Below are 24691 nucleotides of genomic sequence, written 5' to 3'. Positions count from 1 at the left end.
TGTGTATCCAAATCAAATGGTTTAAAGAAGTTATCTAATTTGATCTCTCTACAGTCAAGTTTTTTGTGACTTGGCAGAGAGGATTGTGTTTCTCCCATCTGACTCCTATCGTGGTCAGTCTGTGCACACAAGTCTGTCTTTGTTTTGTGTGCATGGCTGAGGTTTGAATTGTACACATCAACTTCATGTAGCTGATACAACTTATAAGCTTGCCATCGGAGTAAGTAGAATTGGACTGTTGGACATGAAGAATGGTAGGGAGAGAGACTAATGGATTGTCTTTTGTAAGCAGACTCTGGGATGTCAACAGACGCTCACTTACATGAACGAGCACTGAGCAGCGAAGAGTCAATGAGTCAGCCTCGCTCGTCCTTCTCTCTCTCACTAACACACACTTACACAGTGGTGCCATGTTCATATCGTGTTAGACCCTTGCTGTATTCTTCAGTACTCTCACATCTCATGTGCCCAACTCCAGACACACCCTCTCCTACACGGAGTGTTTGATAAACACTGCAGCACTTTCAGTTACAGTTTCAGACAAGAGGCAGCAATGAAACATGTTGGGATTCATTTAACTTGACTTGAATCAGAGGTTTATATCAATCTTTGTTTTGTTTTTTTTAGATAAGTGAATGCCATATAAGATATGAACAAGTAATAGAAAACAATGTCTGCAGGTAATCGGTTGCTGATAATGAACAAAGCACCTTGAGAAGTCCGATTCAAGAAACACACACCTGAAACAATGTTAACAATGTTTACTCAAATGCCAAACATTTCTTGGACAGTTTCAAGTCAAACACTTGTAATCTGGTTTGTAATTCCTCCCTTCATTACATTTCAAACAAACAGCTACGACACAGTATGCAACCAACTGTGTAACAGTAGCGTATGAGCGAACAAAATGTGATATTGATTTGATATTAAATCATTAGCGGTAGATCTGGCTTTGCTTGGACTTAACTTATGCTAAGCAGAGTTACTGTTAGTGTCTTTTTTCCTTCTCCCTTGTTCGTTCATACACTCTGTTTTGTAAATTGACCAACACAGACACAATCAGAGAGAGATTTTCAAAGCTTTCTCTCCTTAACAAACCAAACATCACAGCAGTGATTTATCTACAGCTGGATCAAAGGTGGTGCTAATGTCAAGATTCCCTTTGTACTCAGACATGCAGGTGCACACATGCACCCACGAACAATCCCGATTCAGCAGCTCCTCAAAAATATAATTCAGTAGTTGTTACTCATCAAGTACAATGTTGTTAAATTCAACATCCTGGTTCCTCAATCCAGAAGTACTTAACTAATAATTAAAAAAAAAACACTGACTAATCCCAAACTAAATGTTGACTCAGTGGCCCAAAGAGTTTAGGAGCGTTTTGATGTTTACAAACCCTGGCATCACAACAGTGGAGGTAGGTGTTGTGATTCATAGATCCTCTCTTTTATGTCTCAGTGAGCTATTTTGAAAAGAAAAGAAAACGTCAGCATCCAGTTCAACGTAACTCACAAAGTGAGGTTGTAACTTTGTGTGTCTATGTCTGGCAACAGAGGGGAACAAAAAAAAACAAAAAAACAACGCACAAAGCTGAGTGTCTGCTGATTTCAGAGCTCAGGTCAGCTCTGCTCACAGCTTCCGTAAACGACTGCCAACAAACCTGACCTACAAATAAGCAACCTCCGCCAGATCAGAAGAGCTGAAGAGGTTAAATCAGCGAGTGTGGGATTGTTCAAGACGACAAATAACACGATGAACCTGCTTTTACTTGTATTTATTGTATTTTGCGTCTTTTTTTTTTTTCATTGATATAATACTGTTCTATGAGGGGAAAAATAATGAGCAAGACTATGTGCTGGTAATAGAAGAGCTGTGACAGTGTGTGCTCTCCCCTGTGTGCTCACACTAAAAAAGACACACAGAGATGCAATTTGACCTTTTCAATAGGTCCTTCACTGTCTCTTGCACAGCCACAGTCTCTGAGCAAAGAAAGGGAAGAAGTCAAACTGCAAATCCACCACAGGCCAGTCAAACACACACACACACACACACACACAGACACACACACACACACACACACACTTTGCAGCACAGGGGAGAGCTCTTCTGTGGCCTCTTTGCCTTGGCCTGTCGCCTTCCTTTTCTGCCCTTTCTAGTGAAAATGTCAGTGTGTCCCTTCTCTTTCACTCTCCTCTCGTTCTGGGCCTCTGACCAGGTGACAGAAGATTCATATGGAAAAGATTAGGCCGCACAAAACACACTGTGCAACACACATCTGTCAAGTATCTGCTGCTCCGATTATTGTTGACATAGTGAGAGGGAACAGGTTACACTGACTCGGTGTCACCGGCTTCAACGTGCAGACAGAGCTTGTTACGTATAAAAGTGATGATAACAGGATCACTGCACTTAATCTAAACACCACCCTTCCTGTCAGGTTTTCCTCACCACACCCATACTCTGCTGAAATTTGAAACCACATCAACAAAATATGAGTACAAGACATTTTATGTTGTGGACAATGTTATATCTAATGATGTTATTTAAAGGCACAGTATGTAGATTCTTCCACCAGTGGGCTCGAAATCAATACAATAACTCTGCTACTCGTAAGTTCATCAGCATTTTTGAACCACATAAAATGTATTTACAACTATTTTTGTCAATTGCCTTTTGATTTCTGTTGTTCTTCAGGCACAAATTCAAGCATTTGTTGATTCCAAATTTTAACTTTGTTGTAACAATGCTTCTTAGCAATAAGTCTTATACCGTTGGAAAGCCTGTATATTTTGTTAGGACAAAGACAAGCGCTCACTGCATCATAAAAAGGAGTCTTTACAGACTGTTTTATACAAGCGAGTTCATTAATTCCTATTTGAGAAATGTCTGACTTTTTTTGTCATACCCTTCTGTGGATTCGCGGAGATGTTTGGGAAGTAATAACAGAGCAAAGAATAGAGCAATAGGACTTTGCTTCTATAAAAAAAAAAAAAATCATCCACACACCTTTTTGCCTATAGTGATTCTGTGTTCAGATTCAAACCTTATCTAATCTTTACTCTCAGAATTAGCCTAAAGTGGGACGCAGGTTGGCCTAGCGGTCCTCACTGCAGTGGTTGTGGGTTCTACCTTGACCTTTAGCTGCATGTCATCCCCAACTCTCTCCTCCCAACATTTCCTGTCTTAGAGCCCTGTTTACTTTATTTGAATTTTTTTCCAGATTCCATTTAGTTTTATGTGAAAAATGACATTAAATATGTTGGTAGGTGCAATTTAAGACCCGCCTCTCTATACCATACATCCACACACTGATCACTGTGGACTGATCAATCTCCTCTCTGTCAGTTCTGTTTAGCATCAGGGTGTTTGGTAGTGACAGTGACAGCCTGCGGAGACCATCTGATCAATAAAGAACTAGATATAGACACACACAACTCAGACTGAATGATTGTTTCAGGGGAATTGGACCTAATTCAAACCTCAAACCAGAGCTACATGACGAGGGCCAAAAAGATGATTACGATTACTTTGATCGATTCTGTGATCACGATTATTCATTCATTATTCTATTGCTTATCGTGTATGACATGTACATTATATTCTGCAACTCATTTGTTGCCAGGACTGGATTGGGACAGAGGATCTGCCCTGCCATAACCGGCCCCTATTAATTGTCCAAACATGAAACAGCAGCTTGCTGGCTGACTCTCTTGTAAAATTAAGGTTGCTATCTATTTATCTTTCTATATGTAGTAAGAAGATAATGATATTAACTTTATGTTATCACAGTACAGTAACACATGTAATGTAGGCCTTCGATCTTTAGAACAGGAGGGCTTATAGTGTATTTATGTTCTATCTTGATACAGACCTGTGCAATTCTTCGCTTGTTCATTTGTGTGAATGCTGCAGCCTTGATTTCCTCTCTCTCTCTCTCTCTCTCTCTCTCTCTCTCTCCCTCCCTCTCGTTCTCTCTCTCCCTCTCTCCCTCTCTTCTCTGTCCCTCTGCTTTACCAACACACACCAGATGCTCCGGCTCCCAGCCTGCTTTGCTGTGACTGTTGCTCTGCGCTCTTCGTTTTGGGTGGTCAAGATACGCCACATTATTAACGGCATGCCTCGTCAAAAATCACAGATCACACTTGTTGTCATAATAGAATCACAAATGAAACTTTTTAAAAGAGTGAGTTGTGTAAAGCTATTTGGATAAGTTTATTAAACCGAACTACTGATACGTTTAGCAAACAGAGCAGTGTACAGGCAAAAAGAAAAGGAAGAAAAGCCGTTGTGGAGGAGGAGAGAGCTGAGTGTGTGCGCGTGTGTGTGTGTGTGTGTGTGTGTGTGTGTGTATGTGTGTGTGTGTAGAAAAAAGAAGCGAAGGGAAACAAGTTGAGCAGATCAAAGGCGTCTGTTCACAAACATTAACATGGTACATCGAGATCCTGTAGGATCTGTGTGTGTGGCACGTTCCGTCTCGTGGTTTTGATCTGTCCAGCAGCCCACAGCCGACCTTTTTGTAACCTTTTCTGAAGCAGAGTGCAGCCAAGAGTAGCTCAATTCTCCAGTTCACAAGATCACAGAAAATGCGTTCTTCACTTAGTCCAAATTAAGCATAACGTTGATGCAGTGATGGAATAACGATCAGGAGTCCGTCTGAGCGGTCCGTGCTCGGTTCAGTCTGCTTTGTTGAAGTTGATGTGCCTCCTTTGGAAATGGACTGGGTGCATATTTCAGGTGAAACAGAGTGGTGGCCCGTGCGGTGGAAACACAAGCATCAACCAGAGAGGCTTTGCATCGGTACCTGCGCTCATGGTGCAAGGTTGGGTTTGAGAGGATATACATAGAGAACACATCTGCCTTCCTTCTGCACTGGTTGAAGTATTAGCCATTTTAGTTCAAACTGGTCATTATTGGAATAAATAATGAACACGACTCTGCCCGATGCAGCAGAGTTGAGCTTTTTTTAAGTTTCTCATTATGTCTAATGCCGCTCCGCGATGTTTGGATGTACTTATTGTACTTATTGAATGAGTGATTTTGAACTTAGTTTCATAATGTTGTCATCAATGTTGTCATTGATGACAACATTGCCATCAGATTTTTGTTTAATGAAGCGTTAGCGTAAGTTCAGTATACTATAAGTGATCCACGATTCAGGTCTTTCTCATTCACCCTATCTCACGTTGTCACATTTCCGCAGTCATTCTCGAGCTGTCTGGCCTGTCTTTGGGTTAATTAGTGTCCTGTTAGTGGACCTCATCTAACCAATTGCATGGCGTTCCTCCCTCATTTTCAGCCAATCAGCGTTCTGCTCCCCTTTTTAAATATGATTCTCTCTCTGCCCTCGTTCCATCATGCCGGTGTTCGTGCACCCCTCCACCTCCCCATCACCGCCATCTTCAGCAGCAGAATCATCCATCAATTCTTCATCCCACTCGGTCTCATCAAGTCCCCAGCTTCACCACCACCAGGGTCAGGCCACCATGGAGGGGATCGTATCCTCATAACGCTGAGAATTTCATTCTCCAAACTTACCCTCCAACCCATAAAGCCCAAGCGCCGAAGACTTTCTGTCAAGTCACATTTTTCACATTATCATTGTGATAAATAATTTTCTTAAGATCACTCGTCTCTCCTGATTGAACTGTCAAACGGCTCAGCACAGAAGACTACTCAGAACTTCAGTCATTTGGTGCAAATTCCATTCATTACACTCTGCTTTTATGTCAGATTAGAAACACGACAAATAAGAAATTAATTCAACACCATTTCTATAACTTCACAGTGCTTCAATTGACAGCAGCTCTAAAACACACACACACACACACACACACTATGTAGGAGTCAAAGCTGAGATGTTGGAGATGAACTATGTGATGCAGAGACTTGTGCTGTGTCTCAGGGAAGTTGTTGATTATAAATAATTATGGCCAACAACCTTTAAATGTCATAACTGGATCAATAAACCAAGCTGTCACCCTCGCTGCAATCATTATCTCTATAATGACAGTCTGTAATGTAGGTTGCCTTACCTTCTCCTTGGTGCCCGTCTGTGTGGTGTCAGGCCTTGTACGGATCGTAAATGGGGATGCCAGCCTAAGTAGAATGCCCCGGAATGAAGGCTCCATCTTGGGTGACACAATCTCGAAACAGTCCCTGAACGAGAGGCTTCGGTGAGGCTCAATGCGAGCCTGTCTCCTCAGTCCTTCTCCGAGCTGAAGTAGCTCCATGCGAGAACCAAGGACCAGGTGAAATGGAAAGGCACGGCAAAACGTAGCCAGGCCAATGCGCAGATCGCTGGGGTTGGTGGAGAGTGAGAGGGGGGGCTGTTTAGCGCTCACAGGGGCAGCATTTGGGAAGGAGGAGAGGGTAGGAGGGCACGTCTCCGTGATTTGGAAGGACAAGCAAACTGTGGGAACCGACGTGGGGAAAGGAGAGGGTGGAGACGGGGATGAGGAGGGCGAGGCAGTGGGTGACGCAGTCGGGGTGTGGGTTGCCGAGTCACCGTCTGCGTTTTCTGTATTTTCATTCGGTAATAAGGGAGTAAGAGGCAGCACTTCTTCCACCTCAACTTCTGAATGAAAGATCCGCCTTGCAACAGCTCTTATTAGCCCGGGCATGACCAATCCAACAACAGGGGCCGGGTTGAAACAATGAAGAAGCAACACCTTCCGTCTAACCTCTCCTTCTCCTCGCTCTCCAACATTGTCCAATTTTCTTCTCCCTGTCTCCTCCTCTTGGGGATCCTTACACTGGAAGGAGGGACTCTCCGATGAGGCGCGGCGCCCTGTAGAGGTGCGAATGTGTTCCAAAATGGCGTCGAAGCCATTAAAGAAGTCCTGGAGGTTGCCACCGACAGCCCGAAGCACTCGTTCGTTTTCTTCAAAGCAAAGGCCAAAGAACTCCTCTCCGAAATGCTCTCGCAGCTCACAGAATGGTACTCCTGAGAGAGGGGGGGGGGACAAAACAGCAGTGTAAGGGACATTAAGTAATTTTTTTTTTTTTTTTGTGAACAACTTAACAGTATTACAGTTTCATACAGCAATACACCTAACCTGCCCGGACGTAACTGGTTTAGGTCTTTGAATATAATTTAATATAGTTATCTGAGTTTGATCATTCAGCCCTCTAAAGTGGGAATGGTAACTTCCATTTATAACAGCAACAGCATGAACCCTGAACCTGCCTCTGAGCCATGACACGCTTTGACCAGCTAATTGTCATTTTAAATCCAAACTTATGCCAGGCTTTTTAAGCCTTAGCATAAAGTGAACTACAAACAACTCATTAAATATGTATGTCTATCTTTAAATATTGTCACATTTCATCTTATCTGTGATTGTTTACTGTTTGGTTTAGTGATTTATACTTTTTTTTGGTCAAACTTCTAAAATGTTTAAACACATGTTGAATCATATTTAGATTTAGATTAACTGAAACAGGTTGTATATAGAGACTCAATGCTTGGCGGTGCGCTGTGACTGCACTGACTAAGAGCTTAAAGCTCGATATCAGCTCCGAGACACACGCGGTGCAATGTGCCTGTAGAAAAAGTGAACTCAAGAAGTCAGATCAGTCGACCATGACGCACAGCACTTAGAGCGAGATCACACACAGGTGAGAGAGGCCATGTGAAAGATAGATACATGTTGACAGCAAGATTGGCGTGGCGTCAGCAGTGACGTCTGCCATTTACGCATCAGGGGTGAAGAGGGTTCAATTCCTTTAGCTGAAACTTTCAATTGTTCCGTTGATTCATGTTCTATTTTTACACTGAAATAATCAGTTTTAAATGAAGACTGATAGAATGCAAATGCGAAAATGGCCAAAAGTTGTTTCCTTTTGCTAATTGAGCATAAAAAGAGGAGCTCTGAGTCCAACTGTTGCTCTCACTGAAAGGAGACAGTTTATGTGGTTTGGGCACAGATGTCTTCACTGGCAGTAAGGCCTCCTGGAATCCTCCCTGTGGATGTATTTCAGAAACATCCAACAGGGAAGACATCCCAGGGCAGACCCAGAACATGCTGGAGAATTACATGTCCCATCTGGCCAGGGAACACAACGGGATCCTCTAACAAGGACATGCAAACAAGGATTAAGATAAGGATGTATGTGCGACTTGGTTAGCCTGCTGCCATTACGACTTTGTCATCCTTTTATTGATGAACATATAGATGTCACAGGTGGAGAGGCGGAGAGATGGGCAAGGAGAATAGCGGCATGGCTGAGACGAAACGCTATAAGACTTTCTTTTTTTTTTGGGGGGGGAGCACAAATAAGAAGATGAGTAAAAGGACAGAGAGGTTCATGAAAACGTAGTGGTGCACAGTTAGTGGTGAAAGCTTTGCACGGAAAAGGAGGACGAGAAGGAGGTAAGTAGAAGGAGGCAGGAAAAGATCTTAGATAGAAGAGAGGGAGGACAAAGCTGTACTGCGTGACTCACCGGGACAGCGTGTGTCTGTGTTTTTTTTTTTCATGATGGGCCGTAGAGACTTTGTAAGCCTCGAGAGTGAGTCATGCAGTGTTTGTGTGTGTTTAAGCATTTGTAAATAGCCGTATATTTGTGTCTGAGTTTATGCAAACCACCTAGGCCGTGATACTGTATTTCCCTTTTTTATTAAAAGTGTCTACAATTTCTCGAAGAGGCCCAGGCCCTAGAGGACTACTGTAATTCTTTACGTGTTGATACACACATACACACACACACACACACACACACACACACACACACACACACACACACACACATACACATAGACTAAAAACAAACAACACAGATCACTATGGACCGCCATAATGAGGAAATGAGAGAATCAGTGTCTAGTCGTAAAAAAATAACATGGTACTGTAAAATGGATCAACAGCAACAGGAATAAAACAAGACCAGAAAAACAGGGGTGTAAACTGTACAATACACACCAAACAAAATAAATACACACATTGTACTGATGTGTACACTTACCCAGAATGGTGGCCATGTATTGCAGGATTTGGAGAACGTCTTCCTCGGAGCCAGAATTTTCGAGGAACGGGCACTTATCTTCTCTTCGCTCTCTTCTTCTCTCCTCACGAGCAACTTCCTGACACCTGTCAAGAGACAAACAATAATTCACTGAAAGTTGGGCTATACCACCCCCCGATCAGGAATCCTCTTCAAAGAAGGTGAGCACATTTAGTGCTGAAGGTTTATTCTGAACGACAGCGACTTTGTATCTGGAAAGAAATACAACTAAAGAGGTTTTTTTTTTTAAAAGGCATTTCTCAGTGCAGTCACCTATATATTAGGCTTTAGTGTGGGTAGTTTTGTGTAGGATTTGGGGCCTGTCCGTTTAGTTATCCTTTGTGGGTTCATAATTGTTGCACTCTGAGCAGATTCCCTGGAGTAGCTGGACAGAAAGACAAGGCTCAAGGTCACACCAGCAATAGTTATAAAGGGCGGGACCCAGGGACATTCTTTCTGGCTTTCCCACAAACTCAGTTGGTCATTATGGGAACCAAATTACAAATCCTCACTGAACTGTTACACTAAAAGAATATCAATTTTCCAAAGCTTGGTGCGTTTTTATTTGACTAAACATTATTGAGATACTGTGTAACACAATGACATTTGCAAAGACATCCATGTAAGTTTTAAGATCTGTGTGTATGCCGTCTTACACAGACCAAGTGTCTTACTTCTGGTAACACATATTCATTTAGTCCAAAGCTACTCAATCACATCCCCACTGAGTGATGTCTGATGGAGGGGGGGAAAAAAGTAATCCAAAGAAGTCCAAATCCAGAAACTACATGTGTGTACTGTGTCTGCTTTATGGACAGTATTAGTACATGTTGTTCCTCGTCTCTGAGTTATGTAATTGTGACAGGGAGGGAGAGACATACTAGTATTATGTGCATTTGTGCGTGTGTGTGTGTGTGTGTGTTTGTGTGTGTGTGTGTGTGTGTAGGTGTGTAGGTGTGCGTGTGTGTGACTTTGGAGACCGATAGAAGAGAGCCAGTCAGGAAGAGAACCAATCACTAAAAAAACGCTCGTTATACCTGATCTCTTGCTGTTTGTAGTATTGGAGAGTTCGCTGTAGAGCCTCTTGAACAGTCTGTGTCTGCAGGAAGAAAAAGGGGAAACATTAAACAAGAATAAATGCACTTATATAGATGAGATCTTTTGTATGTGTGTTTATTAGAGCACCAATGTGTGATTGCATTTATTGCACCTCCCATCAGTACTGCAGTAATTCCTGTTATCACTGTAGCATAACAGCAGCAAAGACACACTGTTAGGTCAGAGGCGTTTTCCCAGGAAATATCCTCGACATTTGCCTCCATCCAAAACGCTATCATGTTTTGTCATTTGTATTTATCATTTATTTTCATTGAGGTCTAAAAAGTTGTCAAAAAATGGCAAATTGTCTGTCTGTCTGCCAAGATGACATATTTTGTGTTTCTGACAGCTTAAGCTTTAGAGGGTGGACCCGAGGTGATTATCTGTGATGCAGCTTGAACGCGACGCTGTAGTGACAATGCTAGAACACAGAGTGCCAGATGGAGAGGTCAATCTGAGGCCGCCGCCCACTCCGGACAGATACAGGAATGATTTTGTGTGGTTGCGTGTGTTGATGTGCGTGTATTTGTGTTCAAACAGGGAGGGAAGAGAGAGAGAGAGAGAGAGGGAGAGAGAGAGAGAGAGAGAAAAACTACTGAGTTGTGGAGTTGAAGAGCAAAAAGGTTAGACAGTGAGAAATGAGTGTGTGTGTGTGTGTGTGTGTGTGTGTGTGTGTGTGTGTGTGTGTGTGTGTGTGTGTGTGTGTGTGTGTGTGTGTGCTTTTAAAGGACTAATCTGAATGTGTCAGCAGATGTTTGTAGTAAGTGGATGTAGTTCTTTCAGTTACGAGTTTAAGATTGTATTTAATATTGTATTTTTTCTCTTCATGCAAAATTCATGTGCATCAAAAATTTAGAGAATATTAGCACTCTAGCAACTTCAAACAATGCTTGCTCGTACGTTAGGTTTGTCAAGGTCTGTGTCTGACGGGGAAAAAATAAAATAAAAAATGACGCCAACGTGTCTACGTTCTGCCTGTACTATGTCAAGATACAAAAAAAGTCCCATGACAATGATTCACTTCATGCTCGTTTCAGCTACTCATTTACTACAGAGGAACACATGCACATAACCGTATGTGTGTACACATCCTGACCAATCACACACTGTGCAAGTGCAAACATACTGTACACATACATCATCATCAGTCTGCATTGTTGCTTGCATGTTTACCGTGCACACAAGTCAATACACCATCCCAAATTAATCTCCTCACCAGAAAGAGAGAGAGAGAGAGACAGACACACACACACACACACACACACACACACACACACACATACACACAAACGTGTTTAGGTGCTAGTTACGGTTTTCAACAAACAAAGCTCGTCTGTTTTCACATTGTGGATTTTTAAATCACTGTTCAACATCTCCTCTGGGAGGAGTAATTACATCAGCATGTAAGGGAAGATTAATAAAACTTGATCCAATGAAATGTCAGGTTGAGGGGTTTCAAACACTTTTATCGCCCCTTCTCGCTCGCCCCATTCCCTCACTGTCTTTCTGTCGTCTTTATTTAAACCGGCTGCTGTGCCTCTCTTATTTGCTCAGTGTCTTTACCTTGGGAGGGGAGCACAATCTCACCAACACTCACTTCATTCCTCTTGCTCGGTTGCCCTGCATTGATTTCTTTTCCATGTGAACTTCAGTCACACCTGTATCTGCTTTGTGTGAAACCTGCTTTTTCTGTGTGTCTCAGGACTGAATCCCTGCAACACAACAACAACAACAGCACATACCAGCTCCTTTCTGTCATCTTTAAACGCACAAATTTAACATCCACGTGAACTGGTAACGTGTGTGTTCCCAGAGCAGTGGGTACTAGTGCGTTAGCACTGCTGGAAAGCTGCCACCGCTATTTAAGAAAATAGAAACCCGTATACCAGATGAGACCTGGCAGATAATCCCAGCATGAGTCTCGTCAAGCCTCACTGTCAGGGGGAGGCAGAATAAAGCAGGTACAAAGAAAACAATTCTGTTGCAATCTGCTTGTGCAGAAGCACTAAGGAGTTAACAGTACTGAAGCTCCGGGAACAAACATCTTCTTCACACGTCAAACATTTCAGTGTACAAAATGCTGCTCATGAACTAGAATTTAAGCCTCAGACAGGAGTTTCACATTGCAATGTCTTTCCTGTATGGCAACTGTAACTGTATGTAAAAATGGTCGCCTCATCATTTCACATCATGACAGCACTGTGGCAGCAATGTTTGTCCACACCTGTCTTGCTCTTTTTTTCTTCTTCAGCCAATCTGAGTTATCCTTGCTGTTGACACATTTGTTCTAGGGTAGCTGACACCTATCTTGGGCTTAATCTGACTAGCTGTAAAAAAAAATAATAAAAATAAAATAAGGCATTGTATCCAGCTTTATCTGTTAGTGCAAAAGTGTGCATGCTGTGTGTGAGTGAAGACATCCTGTACATAATAATTATATTTCAGGTAGTCTAATGCAATGTATTTGTCACGCATAGTCATATCACAATAACGATGATGATATGAGTCACTGTGCAGCCCTAATGTCAGATACCCATCTGTACTCCGCCTACTGTTTGTTTAAATGTCACATTCAGGAGTCTTACAAAAGAGAAAATGATTCAAAGTAGTCTTAAAAGCACGGCCGTTTCAGTACGTTGCATGCATTTTTTATTATTTTTTTATTTTGAGAACACAAAATGGCCAATGGAGCGATGAATTGATATCAGCCTAAACTTCATCAAGCTATTCCTCCAGGTCCAGGAATGGATGTAACACAATAAACAAGCTGCTTCTTACGTTAAAGCTGAAGTCGCTGGTTTCCCATAAACAGCAGTAGACGAGTTGCGACCGCACAGACTTAGGATGTGGGTGAGTACGTACATTAGCACACTCACACACTTGTCTCACACTTTTAATATTTGTGGCCAACACACTCAGGGGCCTTTTTGATCGACGTCATGGGTCACTAAGCTAATGGCCACCTTCCATGTGATTACACGAAAGTGGGAAAGGGAGACAGAAAATGACTGTTCGCTCAAATGTAAAAGTGAGTGAGTGTGTGTGTGTGTGTGTGTGTGTGTGTGTGTGTGTTGTAGCTTCTGGGTCAGTGTGGTCAGGGTGAAGACAACCACAGAGAGCATGCTCTGTTCTCTCCGTCACGGTCCATTGCAGTCAACAACAAGCATTGCTACTGCACGCAGCCACTGTGTTTGAGTTGTGTGTGTGTGTGTGTGTGTGTGTGTGTGTGTGTGTGTATGTGTGCACATGAGTGTGTGTTTGAGAGAGACACAAGGAAAAAGAATGAACGAAAACATAATAAAAAATGTGTTGTAAGAGAAAATGAATAACTGTCTAATGTGTAATCTGTGTCGTGTGTCGTCCCACCTACAGCAGCTATTAACTTTGAACTTAGCATAGACAACTATGTTATTGGAAAACATGAAGCACGTGTTATGTTGGAAGAAAAATGACAATGGACACTGATGCTTTGCCAGCACCTGTAACTAAAGCACACGCTACCATAATAACCCTGACATACTTTTCAAAAGGCTCAGCTGATGACAAACTGATGCCTGTAATTGTCCTAAAAGGAAAACAGCATACTTACTTGCAAACACACAATCAATCCAAAACACCACGTAGTCCTGAAGCATGTCAATTCTACTCTATTCTCATCCCTGTTATACAAACCCGTTTTTAAGTGTTCACTCTGCTCGTGGTTTTTTCACGGATCTATTAAAAATCAGCAGCAGTAAAGAGCTGAAGCTCAGAGCTGAAGTTGGCTCTCAGTGCTCCTCTCCAGTATACAACAACTTCACATTTTAGCTGTGCTTTTGAATTTCATTATTCTGCGAGGTTAGGTTGGTGCCTGTGCAGCCCAAAAAAAAAAACGCTTTACACTCATTGCTTGTAAACTGTAGATGTCTTTGTGTCATCTATTTCTCCCAGGAATTGGACCGCAAATAGCAATTGCAATTTAAAGAAACCTATTCCCACGACCTGCGGTGTCCTGACGAAAACACAGCAGGGCCTATGATTATGTGGGGAGAGAGAGGGGGTGTGGGGGGGGACAAACAGAGATAGAGCTAGAAGAACCCATATGACTTCAGAATCACTAAGAAGCAAGAGAGGAGTAAAAAAAAACTGATACCCTAGCGAGCCATCTATTAGTAGATGATTAACCCATCCATGATCCAATGTGTACGAAGTAGTCTGAAACAAGGTGGAGCAGATGGAGCACTGTGCATGACCATGGATCACTTCAGTTTTATAGCTTTGGTTTTGATGTCATCTAATAGTTGTAAAAAATGATAGCCTGGAAACAATACTGTGGATAAACAATAAATTAGACGATACTTGATAGCAACAATAAAACACTATTGCTAACTGATTGATGGTTTTTATCTAAATTGTTAACCATAAGAGGAAAACGTTCAGAGCAGGCAGGCCACAGTCAGAGTGAGTGTTGTTTACAGGGGGGTCCTTCAGAGTTTGGTCCATCAAAATGAGCGACCACTCTGAACTGTCGTCTGTACTCGGGTACAGCACTACATGTAAACGGTAAAATGGTAAATGGACTTGAGCTTGGATAGCGTTTTTTTTAGTCTTCTCATGACTCTACTATCTGACCATCAGAAGTAACTGATCCCATTCACACGCGTGCATACGCCACACGACAAAGCAGCGGAGAGCAATTCGTGGGTGAAGTTTCTTGCCCAAGGACACGTCAGAGATGTTGGAGCTGGGGATCGAAACCTCGGATCTTCCGATTGAAGAGACGAACAACTCTACAAACTGAACCCTCAGTAAGAAAAGTTACCGATTACCAAGACGATGGAACAAAAAGGTTGAGCCTCGTGGAAGTGCAGAGCAGCTGTTAAAAAAACACCTGGTATCAGTTTGAACTGTTGGGACCACACCGTATCCACACTGTAGACAAATAAAACTATTTATGTTTTTGGCTTTAAATAAAAACCATCTTCTGGACACAATATCTGTCTTTGTGATATACTTTTTGCTTTCCAGTTGGTCGTGAAGGACGTAAATATTGTCTTATAGTTGGATAATATACTGTAGGTCTCCTTATACTTTCTTCCTCCTTTATACTGGATGATACCAAAGTGCAACATTTAGGGCTTTAAGGGTTTAAATCGAGCTTTTTTCATTTGAGCACAGGCTTTCTAATGCACTATCAGGAACACTATCTCCATTCAACTTTACATGAACTACAACTTGGACATCTTTGTTTTGGATATTTATCATGGTTGACTAACTACATTATGCGGCCCAAATTACAGGAGACTTAATCCAATTCTAAACTGGTGTACCATAAAAAGATGCATTAAAAAACCCGCTAATGCTGCCCTATCTTAGTTGTGCTCAGTTCTACTAACTGATTTATTGCATTGGAGTCGGTAATACACAATAATACAACGGTAATAATACAACTGGGACACAGAAACACGCTCATCCGTCACACTCCTCACATTATTACATACACACAGACAAGGCATGACAATCTCCCTCTCACTCTCTCACAACAAAATATGTATTATATAATATGCCAGAGGATTGGGCTATCAGATTCCAAAGATGAAATAGGTTGGGGTTATTTTTTTTTTTTATAGGCAGCACAGCACATGGAAAAATACAAAGTCTGGGATGTGGGGCACTGGTACTTGGAGTTGTGTAATGTAATGCAACACACAGGTTTTATTTCTCTCTAACTTCATAGACAACTGTGACAGCTGTCATTGATTTGATCCATAATGACCAGCTGCATGGAAAAAATACGTGTTTTTTTTTTTAAAAAAGATAAAATTTAGCAACGCTTTATAACATTGCTCATTATAATTAAACTGTCACTGGCCATCCCTTTTGAACATTTGTGCAGTTTGAAGGGAGATCTCGTATAACTTTTATCTGACTAGTCAATGTTATTTTTAGCTCTTCTGACCGAGCTGGAGGCCTACCATGGGTGATGTAAGTCGTCTCAGGCTCTCCCCCAACGAGTCCAGGTTCACTCGTCTCCTCCTGGTGACCCTCTTGTGGGGTACTTGCTGCTGCTCCTCTCCCGCCGGGCACGCAGACCTGTCGGCGGGGCTGCGGCCGTTCCAGAGCACCGCTCTGTGGGAGGAGGGAAACGACGAGAAGGGGCATCCTCTGCTCTCCTCCGCCGTCTCCAGACCGCCGTCCCCCCCATCTCCCCCGGGGCTCTCAAGCCCGCAGTCCGAGCCCACCGAGCTGCTGAAAGACTCGGAGGAGATCTTGCGCGACGACGAGGACATGGCAGTGGTGAGGAAGAGGGGGAGGATGGTGACAATGACCGTGGAAGTGGTGAAGATGGGGATGAGGAGGATGATGATGCTACAGTCGGTTTGGTACCACGTCCAACTCCTCGTCGGGGAGTCATCAGATAGTGGGGGGATGAGAGGGTTGGTGGAGGATGAGGGTGGCAAGGTCTGTCTGTATAATTACGTATGCATATGAGATGTGTGTGCGCGTGCGTGCGTGCGCGTGAGAGCGTCCAGGCCAGCGTGTGTCTATGTGTGCAGTTGAGATGCGTCTGTCTGCGTGTGAGACTCAGCGGACCTATTCAGAGGGATAGAGGGGGGTGGGGGGTCGACCGAGAACGAGAGCACTAACGGCACGCAAACATTTATGTAAGGGGAGGAGATGGGGGTATCGCCCTCTTAAAACCCCGTCTTTCTTTACCCCCAAAAACAATTCCACATAGAAAGGCCAAAAACTCTCAAATGATGCTTAAAAATAGAAAGAAAGAAAAAACAAAAACGACTGTTATCAAATAGTCCCAAAAAAAAGCCTTTTCTGGCAGCTGGCATACATACGGCGGAACGATGTCTCGCGCCACAACAGGACGTCACCTTTACTGAAATTGCAGAAATGATAACTGAAAAAAGGTGTCAAAAATTGACATAATGGTCCACCACGATAACTCCGACACACAAGCTGTTCTTCACACGGATAGAGAATTTCGGCATCCAAAAAATAAGCTGACGACTCCCCCTATCCTCCCCACTTTGACTTAGAGAATTCCCCAAAGTCAAGGCAGATGTGCCTGCCTCCCTCTCTCCTCCGTTCTCCTCGAGCCGCAGCTGCCTGCTGCGTTTCCTCTGCGACAGCGCTTCTCCAGTCTGTCGGGGGGCCAACTGAGCGTCCTCTCATCATAACTCCATCCTTCATATATGTTTCCTTCGTCGTTGCTCCTGCGCCTTTGGTATGTTGTTGTCGTTGTCGTCGTCGTCTCGTCTCGTGTGGTTAAGGAGCAAACTAGTAGCGGGCGCTGAAGTGGAAGTGCGCGAGATGTGGAACAGGGAGAGAGAGAGTGAGTGAGCGAGGCAACCAACAGCAGCACGCGCCGGTAAAATGATGCGCGTTCTGCCAACCTCGTGCAGTGAAGTAAGCGTCAACTCGCTGTGCTAAAACTCTGCGTTTTAGTTGGTCAATAAACCTCAGCCAATCAAATGATAGATAGATAGATAGATAGATAGATAGATAGATAGATAGATAGATAGATAGATAGATAGATAGATAGATAGATAGATAGATAGATAGATAGATAGATAGATAGATAGATAGATAGATAGACTTACATAAGCAAATCTATACCTACATGTAAAGTGTGTACAGTGTACTAAAGGTTTTGACTCCACGGTCTCTGTTGTCACCTCCTAGAATTTAAGGAGGTAAGGGGGAGGACCATCAATAGGGGACAACAAAATCAGAATTAGGTTTACTGCCAAGTACGCACATGTAAAGAATTTAACTTTCTGTTATCATTAACAACACACATACAATTCATAACAAGCCTTTTTAAAACAGGTTGAACTGCATGCAATTTGAAAGGAAAGAAACAAAAATATGTTGGGAAAAAATGTTGGTAAAAGTTCCTCTCCACTTTGAGTTATACACAGATTTCACAACAATTGACAACTTGACAGGCAACTAACTGTTTATGGGTCCAGTAGTACTGAAATGGAAAAACTAATCAAGAAACATCTATTTACAATCAAACAACAGCTATGGTCAATAAGCCAACTTCATGGCATTGTGCCAAATGTGTTTAACATGGGTATATGCAAGGACAAACATGGCTCCACGCGTTGATAATGGAGCTGGCAGCAGCAATGGTACACGCTTGTTGCCTCCCATCAGAAAACAGAATGAAGCTCATGTCTGGCACTAATCACAGCAATGACCTTGACCTTAATTGGCAGAGCATGTCTGTTCATTTAGAGCCCCAAAGGGACAAGCAGCGAGAAACTGAAACAAGCATGATGCATCATGAAGCATTTGCACACACACACACTACACAGTGTTTTTCCTGGAGGTGCCTACTAATTCATTTGACTTTCTGGAGCAGCATGACCCCAATACATTGCTCAGAATTTAGCTTCTTCTTTTTCTCTATATAACACGCACCCACACATACTCCTGGCCTAACACACTGCACACAGTTTCTGTCTCGCGTTCTCTTTCCTTATCTGTTTGTTCGCTTTTAGCAATCAGTCTGCCATCAGCCAGTTATAATGTGGGCATTTAATAAAGCCAGCAGTACAATAGGATAAATAATGCTCCAGAGAAGATAAGCTAGACAGCCATCTGTAGCCGAGTACAGACATGGCAATGGTCAGTAACAGGGCTATCATAGGGAAGGGGCACTCATGGTAATCTTATTCAACAGGCACAGCTGGCATGGATGACTTTACATTTGAACAGTATTAACAAAGAAAAAAGGTATGTAGTAAGTCTCAGAGGTATACTGCACTTAGAAACAAAACTGATGGAACTAATGGGTTGGTAACTTTTATCAACCCATCCATACAATGGCTTTATGAGATAATTAATTCAACAATAATTATAACCTGATGTTGAAAGGCTGTAACCTGTAAAACATACAGTTTAAAAGTCTAAAACATTTTCTGTTGAAGCACAGCATTTGTGAACATAACAAACCTTTGTTTTTATGTGGTTGCCATTATGTGACTTCACTCAAGTTATGAAAGACTGAGAAATCAATTGAAATTCAAGTCAGCCTTGTATAAGGTGTGTGAATTGTTAAAGTAAAGATGATCTTAACATATGTCAGACTCATTCTAATCCACAGCCACCATTGTAAACGTTACATTAATTACTTCAAGTGGTAGATGTTTTGAAATAGATAGGCACAAAGAGATGCCTGAAGTTTATGTAAAGAGGAGGAAATGGCCAACATGTTCCTCAGACAGATTTACTCTGTCACCTTAGTTTCAAGCTTACCGGTACGTATACACGACGTGCACTCACGTACACAAATGTATCAAATAATTGTGCACAAAAAGAGAACAAACAATATACTGGCATAATCACCAAGGAGCAGACATACACTTTGAGAAGTGTCTACTTGAGAGGTTGAGGAATGCAGAGAGATAAAAAGAGTTCAGCCTCATGACACACAACACTGACTGAAAACCAGGTGCTTTTCCCCAGAGATCATCAGACAAACTGCAACATGAAACACAATGGCACTTTAATATACTGCCTGCCACATCACATACACAGACACACAATGTGAGAATTTTAATGCTGTGTACTGCTCACTGGCGCTTTTAGAAATGCTGGTTCTCCTAAGTGTGTATTTATATGTCGTGGCAAGTACTGCAGGGCAGGCACAACTTATTGGTGGGCCTTAAGGGCCTGCCCCCAACCCGACCCCCACTTGTGCAGTTAGCCCACCCTAATCACTGGGAGAAGATAGAGTTTGCTTACTCAAACTTTTAATGATTCATATTTTACATCTGAATGCAATTTAACACCTTAAATACAGTTTCCCCTTTAAAACCTTTTAACCCTTTATAGGGCAAGTGACTATTTTTGGTGATTTCCACAAACATTACATATGGCCAGCCTTCTGCACCTCAGTAAGGTCAACCCTTTAAAGGGTTAAGACATTTTAATGACGCTGCTTTCATTTGTGAAGACTTGACCAATTAAATCAGGCCTTTTTAAGCTACCCACATCCGTGAAACTAGCAGGGGTGCGCTTGCATGCACATCATATTACTTTGTTGAGAGACAGATGACTCCTTGCAGGACAGAGGGTTCTGCCAATGGAGCACAGGGAAGGCTACATGTAGAGGACCAGGACTTAGCTTTCACCTGCAGGTAAAAGTCAGAGTCAAAGAAGTATGACCATCTTTCACTCATACATCTCATCCACAGTTTTGTGAGAGTCCTATTTTTATAGCCCAGCTGTAAAAACATGTCCTAACGAAATTGACATATCTTACAAAAGTAACAAAAGTACGTACAAAGGTCAGGCTGTGAGGATGAATGTGCCTGGTCTGATTGTCTCTATTTTGTCTTAAAAATACTCGTAGATTTTTTCTTTTTCGATAAGCTCATAAAAAAGGTGGACAAAAGGCCGTCTCTAGATCCTAAATGTGTCAGAGGAACATCATAAGATCTTTTGTAGTTTGTAATATAGTATAAGAAGGGTAAACAGTAAATTCTGATATTAAAAGTCCCAGTCAAAGTTACACAGGCCCATGCAAAAATGTTGCCGCTGCGTTTGCAGCAAGCCAGTTTTCAATTTTGTGACAAAAGGACATTGTTTTATGGCCTTTTTTTATTCCAAGAAATGTATGTCCTCTGCCTGTTAATGTTGCACAATGGCTGCGTAAATTATCAACTAGAACGTGAAAGACATAGAAACATCAGAAGTTAGAAAGCAAGCAAAGAATGAATGAAACAGAAGGGTAGTGTGAGGGGATGCAAAAAAAAAAAAGCTCAAGAGAGAGAACGTGTGTAAGGCAGAGAGAGGAAGAGAGAAAAATGGCCGTCTCAGTCATAAATCTGCCACTGAACAATCTAATTGGCCATAACCATACATCACTCCACGCCACTCTGCTGCTATTAACCGTGAACCTGCGCCTCTCTGTCACTTGTGCAACATAAATAACCCGCTATACTGTCTTGTCCCATGGGATCATTTCAAAGGAACACATAAGGTTAAAGAGCAGCACATTGCATGTTGTTAATAACAACATTACTGATTCAGATGAATTTCCTTTAACATTATAACCTGACTTTTGAAAACACACTTAAAGTCTTTGTTTGTGGTTGTGTTGGTGGTTACGGCATACTCAAGAAGAAGACAACAGAAGGGGCAAATGTAATTATTGCTTCTGTATATGTCCCTCCTATGTGCACAGGAAAGATAAATATTCCACCACCCATTGATTGCAAACTGCAGAGACACTGCTGTCACCATGGCTTACTGATCTTTACAATGAAAAGAGTCCTACCAAGGTCACGCTATATTAATGGTCAATAACAACAATACAATACAACGCTTTTCTTCCGGAGGGTTATTCATTATCTCCTCAGCAGTGTGGCGTTGCTGACAGTGGCTGAGATGTTGATTCTGCAAGTATCAGGCAATCTCCCTACTCTGAGGATATTAACGATTACTCTACAATAACCCCCTCTCTCTAAAAGGATTTGTATTCTTGTTTTCTCTATGTAGCTATTTTTGTTTTAGTTTTTTTTTTTAACTAATACATTTTCCTCTTTGTTCCTGATTCTGAAATATTGCATTTTTTTTCATGTACTCCTAGTTACTCTCTTAGTTGTCTGTGTTGTGTAGATTCTCAGTCATCCGGGTTATAGTGCATTCAAAGCATGATCCAAAGGCAGCTGGACTGGTTGAAGCTTAAAACACACTCATAGTTAAAACCTTTCAGGGTGATTATGGAAATCTTTGAAATTGAAATTATAATTATATGTACGTCCTCTAATTGTACACGCCATTCCTTTTGTTTCAATCTCATTTATGATGCTTTTAATGAAAAATTCTAGTGTAATGCAGGGTTAAATATTATCCCTTCAACATATTGTATATGTTGTTAAAGGTTTGGTTTTTGGAGCTTTTTATGTCTAGATTTGGCGATAGGACAGTGGATAGATACAGAGATTTTGAAGAGTGAGGAACGGCATGAAGGAAAGGAGCCACAGTTTGGGCTTGAACCTGGGCCGACTGAAGTCTCTGTACATGGATCGTGCGCACCAATCACTAGGCTACCATGGAGCCCCTTTGAATGTGTGTGTGTGTGTATAAATATATAAATATAATAGCTACTTTATCTACAAGTGGGTTCTATTTTGATTCCTTATGAGGGTGCTCCCCTGTCACAACATATTTTCATCCCTTTAGATTAAAACACACTCAGCAGCACTAGTAATCTGCAGCCGTGTATCACAGGGTGTCTGAAATGACACCTGGAGGATAATCACACAGCTAATAGCAGAGCTGAAAGATATAAAGGTGGGGTTGAACGTGGGGGCTTGGTTGCTCATGTACACTCATGTTTTGGCCAGCACATGTGGCTGTGATGACAATGCAACCTTTTAGAATGAAGTGACAGCTGCCAAGGGATTAAGAGGCCACAAATTAAGACATTTAATCCCAGGGCTAGAGCCTAGAGGAGAGCAGTATGGATAAGAGACACTTAGAACAGGTGGTAGGACAGATGAAGCTTCAATTTGATGATGAAAATGCTTTTAATGTTTTCTGCTGTTCACCAACATATTGTAAATGTGTACATTTAATGAGCAAAAAAATAGAGATATGAAACGTTTTCTTGCATGAAACAAAAAATAAAAATCAAACACAAATCGAAGTGAATCATTTACTTTTCATTGAAGTAATAAAAGTTCTCATTACAACTTCTAAAACTAGATTCTATGTCCAATCATCATTTGGAGGCACCTGTACCCTTTTCTCCATGTGTGACTTCACCACTGGGAACAGACAGTCTGTTTAAAAGTGTTGATCATGTCTGTGTAGTCTCTATTTCTGAGCAGAGCGTACGCCTCCCTGTGAGTTAGTCCCGTTAACCCTCTGTCTTGGTGCAGTCAAAGGGTTTCCACCACTGCGCAAACTGCAGGACTTTTTTCCTCTGATCATCAAAGTTCTCCCGGATTAATTTTCTCCACCGTCGCGGCTCCAAGTCCATCATGCCTCCGACCACTTCCTGTAAGAGAATTGGTGAGGATTGATCATGTTGAAATATTGGATTGGATTGGATTGTTTTTCTTTTTTGAGGTACATCTGCAGATTCTAGTTTAAAAAAAAAAAAGAAGGAACACTCAGAAATGTACTAATCAACACGGACCTTGCCGAAGTAATGGGGGAATTTCTGCTCGTTTTCGATGACATGGGCAAACCCTCCCTGGAGTCCAAAGTCTACTGCAAAGTAAGGCAGAGCACGAGGAACCTGAAAAACAACAATATCAATGGACGAGAGGTTAGAACAACAGAAAGGAGTATAAGGAAAGACGAAAGAAAGGTAGATCCAAAGACGAACAAAGAAAGTTAATCAGGGAAGAGGAAAGGACAAAACAAGAAAAGAAGACTGCAAACGTTCATAGAAAGGTTTGGAGGAGGAAAAGAAGGAGAAACGGAGAAACAATGAGAAGGGGGCGCTTACAGCTTGGCGAATGTCTTTCGAAGAGAGGTCGACGACCTTTTTGTTCATGGCCCATTCCTCGTCACACTCCATGATAGCTTTCTGAAAGCACAAACAAACCGTTTCCAAAATGTTAAGAACTTGTGCACTATTTCGGTTGGTTTAATTTAGAAAAGGACAGTCCACACACACACACACACACACACACACACACATACACACAAACCTTAAAGTATATGGGTGCCATGTCACCCAGTTCTCGTGGTAGTGGGATACACTCCAGGACCATGTGTTGCCTCCTGCGTAGGTTCATGTGTGTTTCCATGAAGACACAGTCGAGCTCCTGGGACTCAAACATACGCACCAAAGTACGGCGGAACAGCTGAGGGGGGGAAAAAAGAAAAACAGCATAGAGGTTATAATGACTGTCTGAAACAAAGCGATCAGATTCAGATAGCATCTACTTCTGCTGTAAAACATCAAATCAGTTGACTGGATTAACAAGTCTTGATTGGCTGACCTGCATTTCTGACCAGACATCCTCGTCCAATAAGGTGGCAGAGCAGTGATGATGGAGAGGACAGATGAGACAGTGGCCCTCAGTCATGGACACTCCTGCTGGCAGGCTCAGGTACACCTGGTCACAATGCACACACACTGTCGATATGCATCCAATAGATCGGAATATTTGGTTTTTCTAATTAATAAGACAAACCCCTGAGTCTATTGATGAAGAGTTGTAATGACAGGACAATTGATCCATTAGTCTAAGATTGACTGGACAAACTTTTTAGCATCTAATAACAGTTTTTATCATATCTTATGAAGACAGAAAAAACTAAATATTTCAAAATTCAAACATTTTCTGGTTTTGGACACAACTTTGTGAACATTCAATTTTTAAGGATTAAAAAGAGAATTTAAGTTTCAGAATCTATGTGTGGAAAAAAATGCAAACCATCAAACTTGTAAGGGAATCCATCAGCAAATGCAATTAGATGAATGCCACTGACAACAAATTCCATCAATCTTTACACAACCCCACCTGGGACCCCTTACCTTGCTCCCTATTGCCACGATGAGGTGTTTCTGGAGCTCTTGATTGCTGAAGCAGTAGTTGCATTTCTCCATGGAGGCAG

The 24691-nt window shown here is 42.0% G+C and overlaps 2 protein-coding genes across 2 annotated transcripts in view; both read right to left on the bottom strand.

Annotated features, from left to right (window-relative positions):
• gucy1a2 (guanylate cyclase 1, soluble, alpha 2) overlaps positions 1 to 17460 on the bottom strand; it is a 31994-nt gene extending 14534 nt beyond the window's left edge. Inside the window, exons 1-4 of the mRNA XM_079354445.1 lie at positions 16057 to 17460; positions 10042 to 10103; positions 8966 to 9090; positions 6036 to 6946 (exon numbers count right to left, since the gene is read on the bottom strand). Of these exons, the coding sequence (XP_079210571.1) occupies positions 6036 to 6946; positions 8966 to 9090; positions 10042 to 10103; positions 16057 to 16371 (1413 nt within the window). The 5' untranslated portion in view covers positions 16372 to 17460. The remainder of the gene's footprint in view (positions 1 to 6035; positions 6947 to 8965; positions 9091 to 10041; positions 10104 to 16056) is intronic.
• Positions 17461 to 22625: 5165 nt separating this feature from the next.
• cwf19l2 (CWF19 like cell cycle control factor 2) overlaps positions 22626 to 24691 on the bottom strand; it is a 16995-nt gene continuing 14929 nt past the window's right edge. The window contains exons 14-19 of the mRNA XM_079354836.1: positions 24612 to 24691; positions 24073 to 24189; positions 23779 to 23934; positions 23574 to 23654; positions 23259 to 23360; positions 22626 to 23117 (exon numbers count right to left, since the gene is read on the bottom strand). The exon at positions 24612 to 24691 is cut by the window's right edge and continues 133 nt beyond it. Coding sequence (XP_079210962.1) covers positions 22977 to 23117; positions 23259 to 23360; positions 23574 to 23654; positions 23779 to 23934; positions 24073 to 24189; positions 24612 to 24691 — 677 coding nt within the window. The 3' untranslated portion in view covers positions 22626 to 22976. The remainder of the gene's footprint in view (positions 23118 to 23258; positions 23361 to 23573; positions 23655 to 23778; positions 23935 to 24072; positions 24190 to 24611) is intronic.

Source organism: Symphodus melops (genome assembly GCF_947650265.1).
Source record: "Symphodus melops genome assembly, chromosome: 10".
Taxonomy (NCBI): domain Eukaryota; kingdom Metazoa; phylum Chordata; class Actinopteri; order Labriformes; family Labridae; genus Symphodus; species Symphodus melops.
This window is presented reverse-complemented; position numbering and strand designations above follow the sequence as displayed.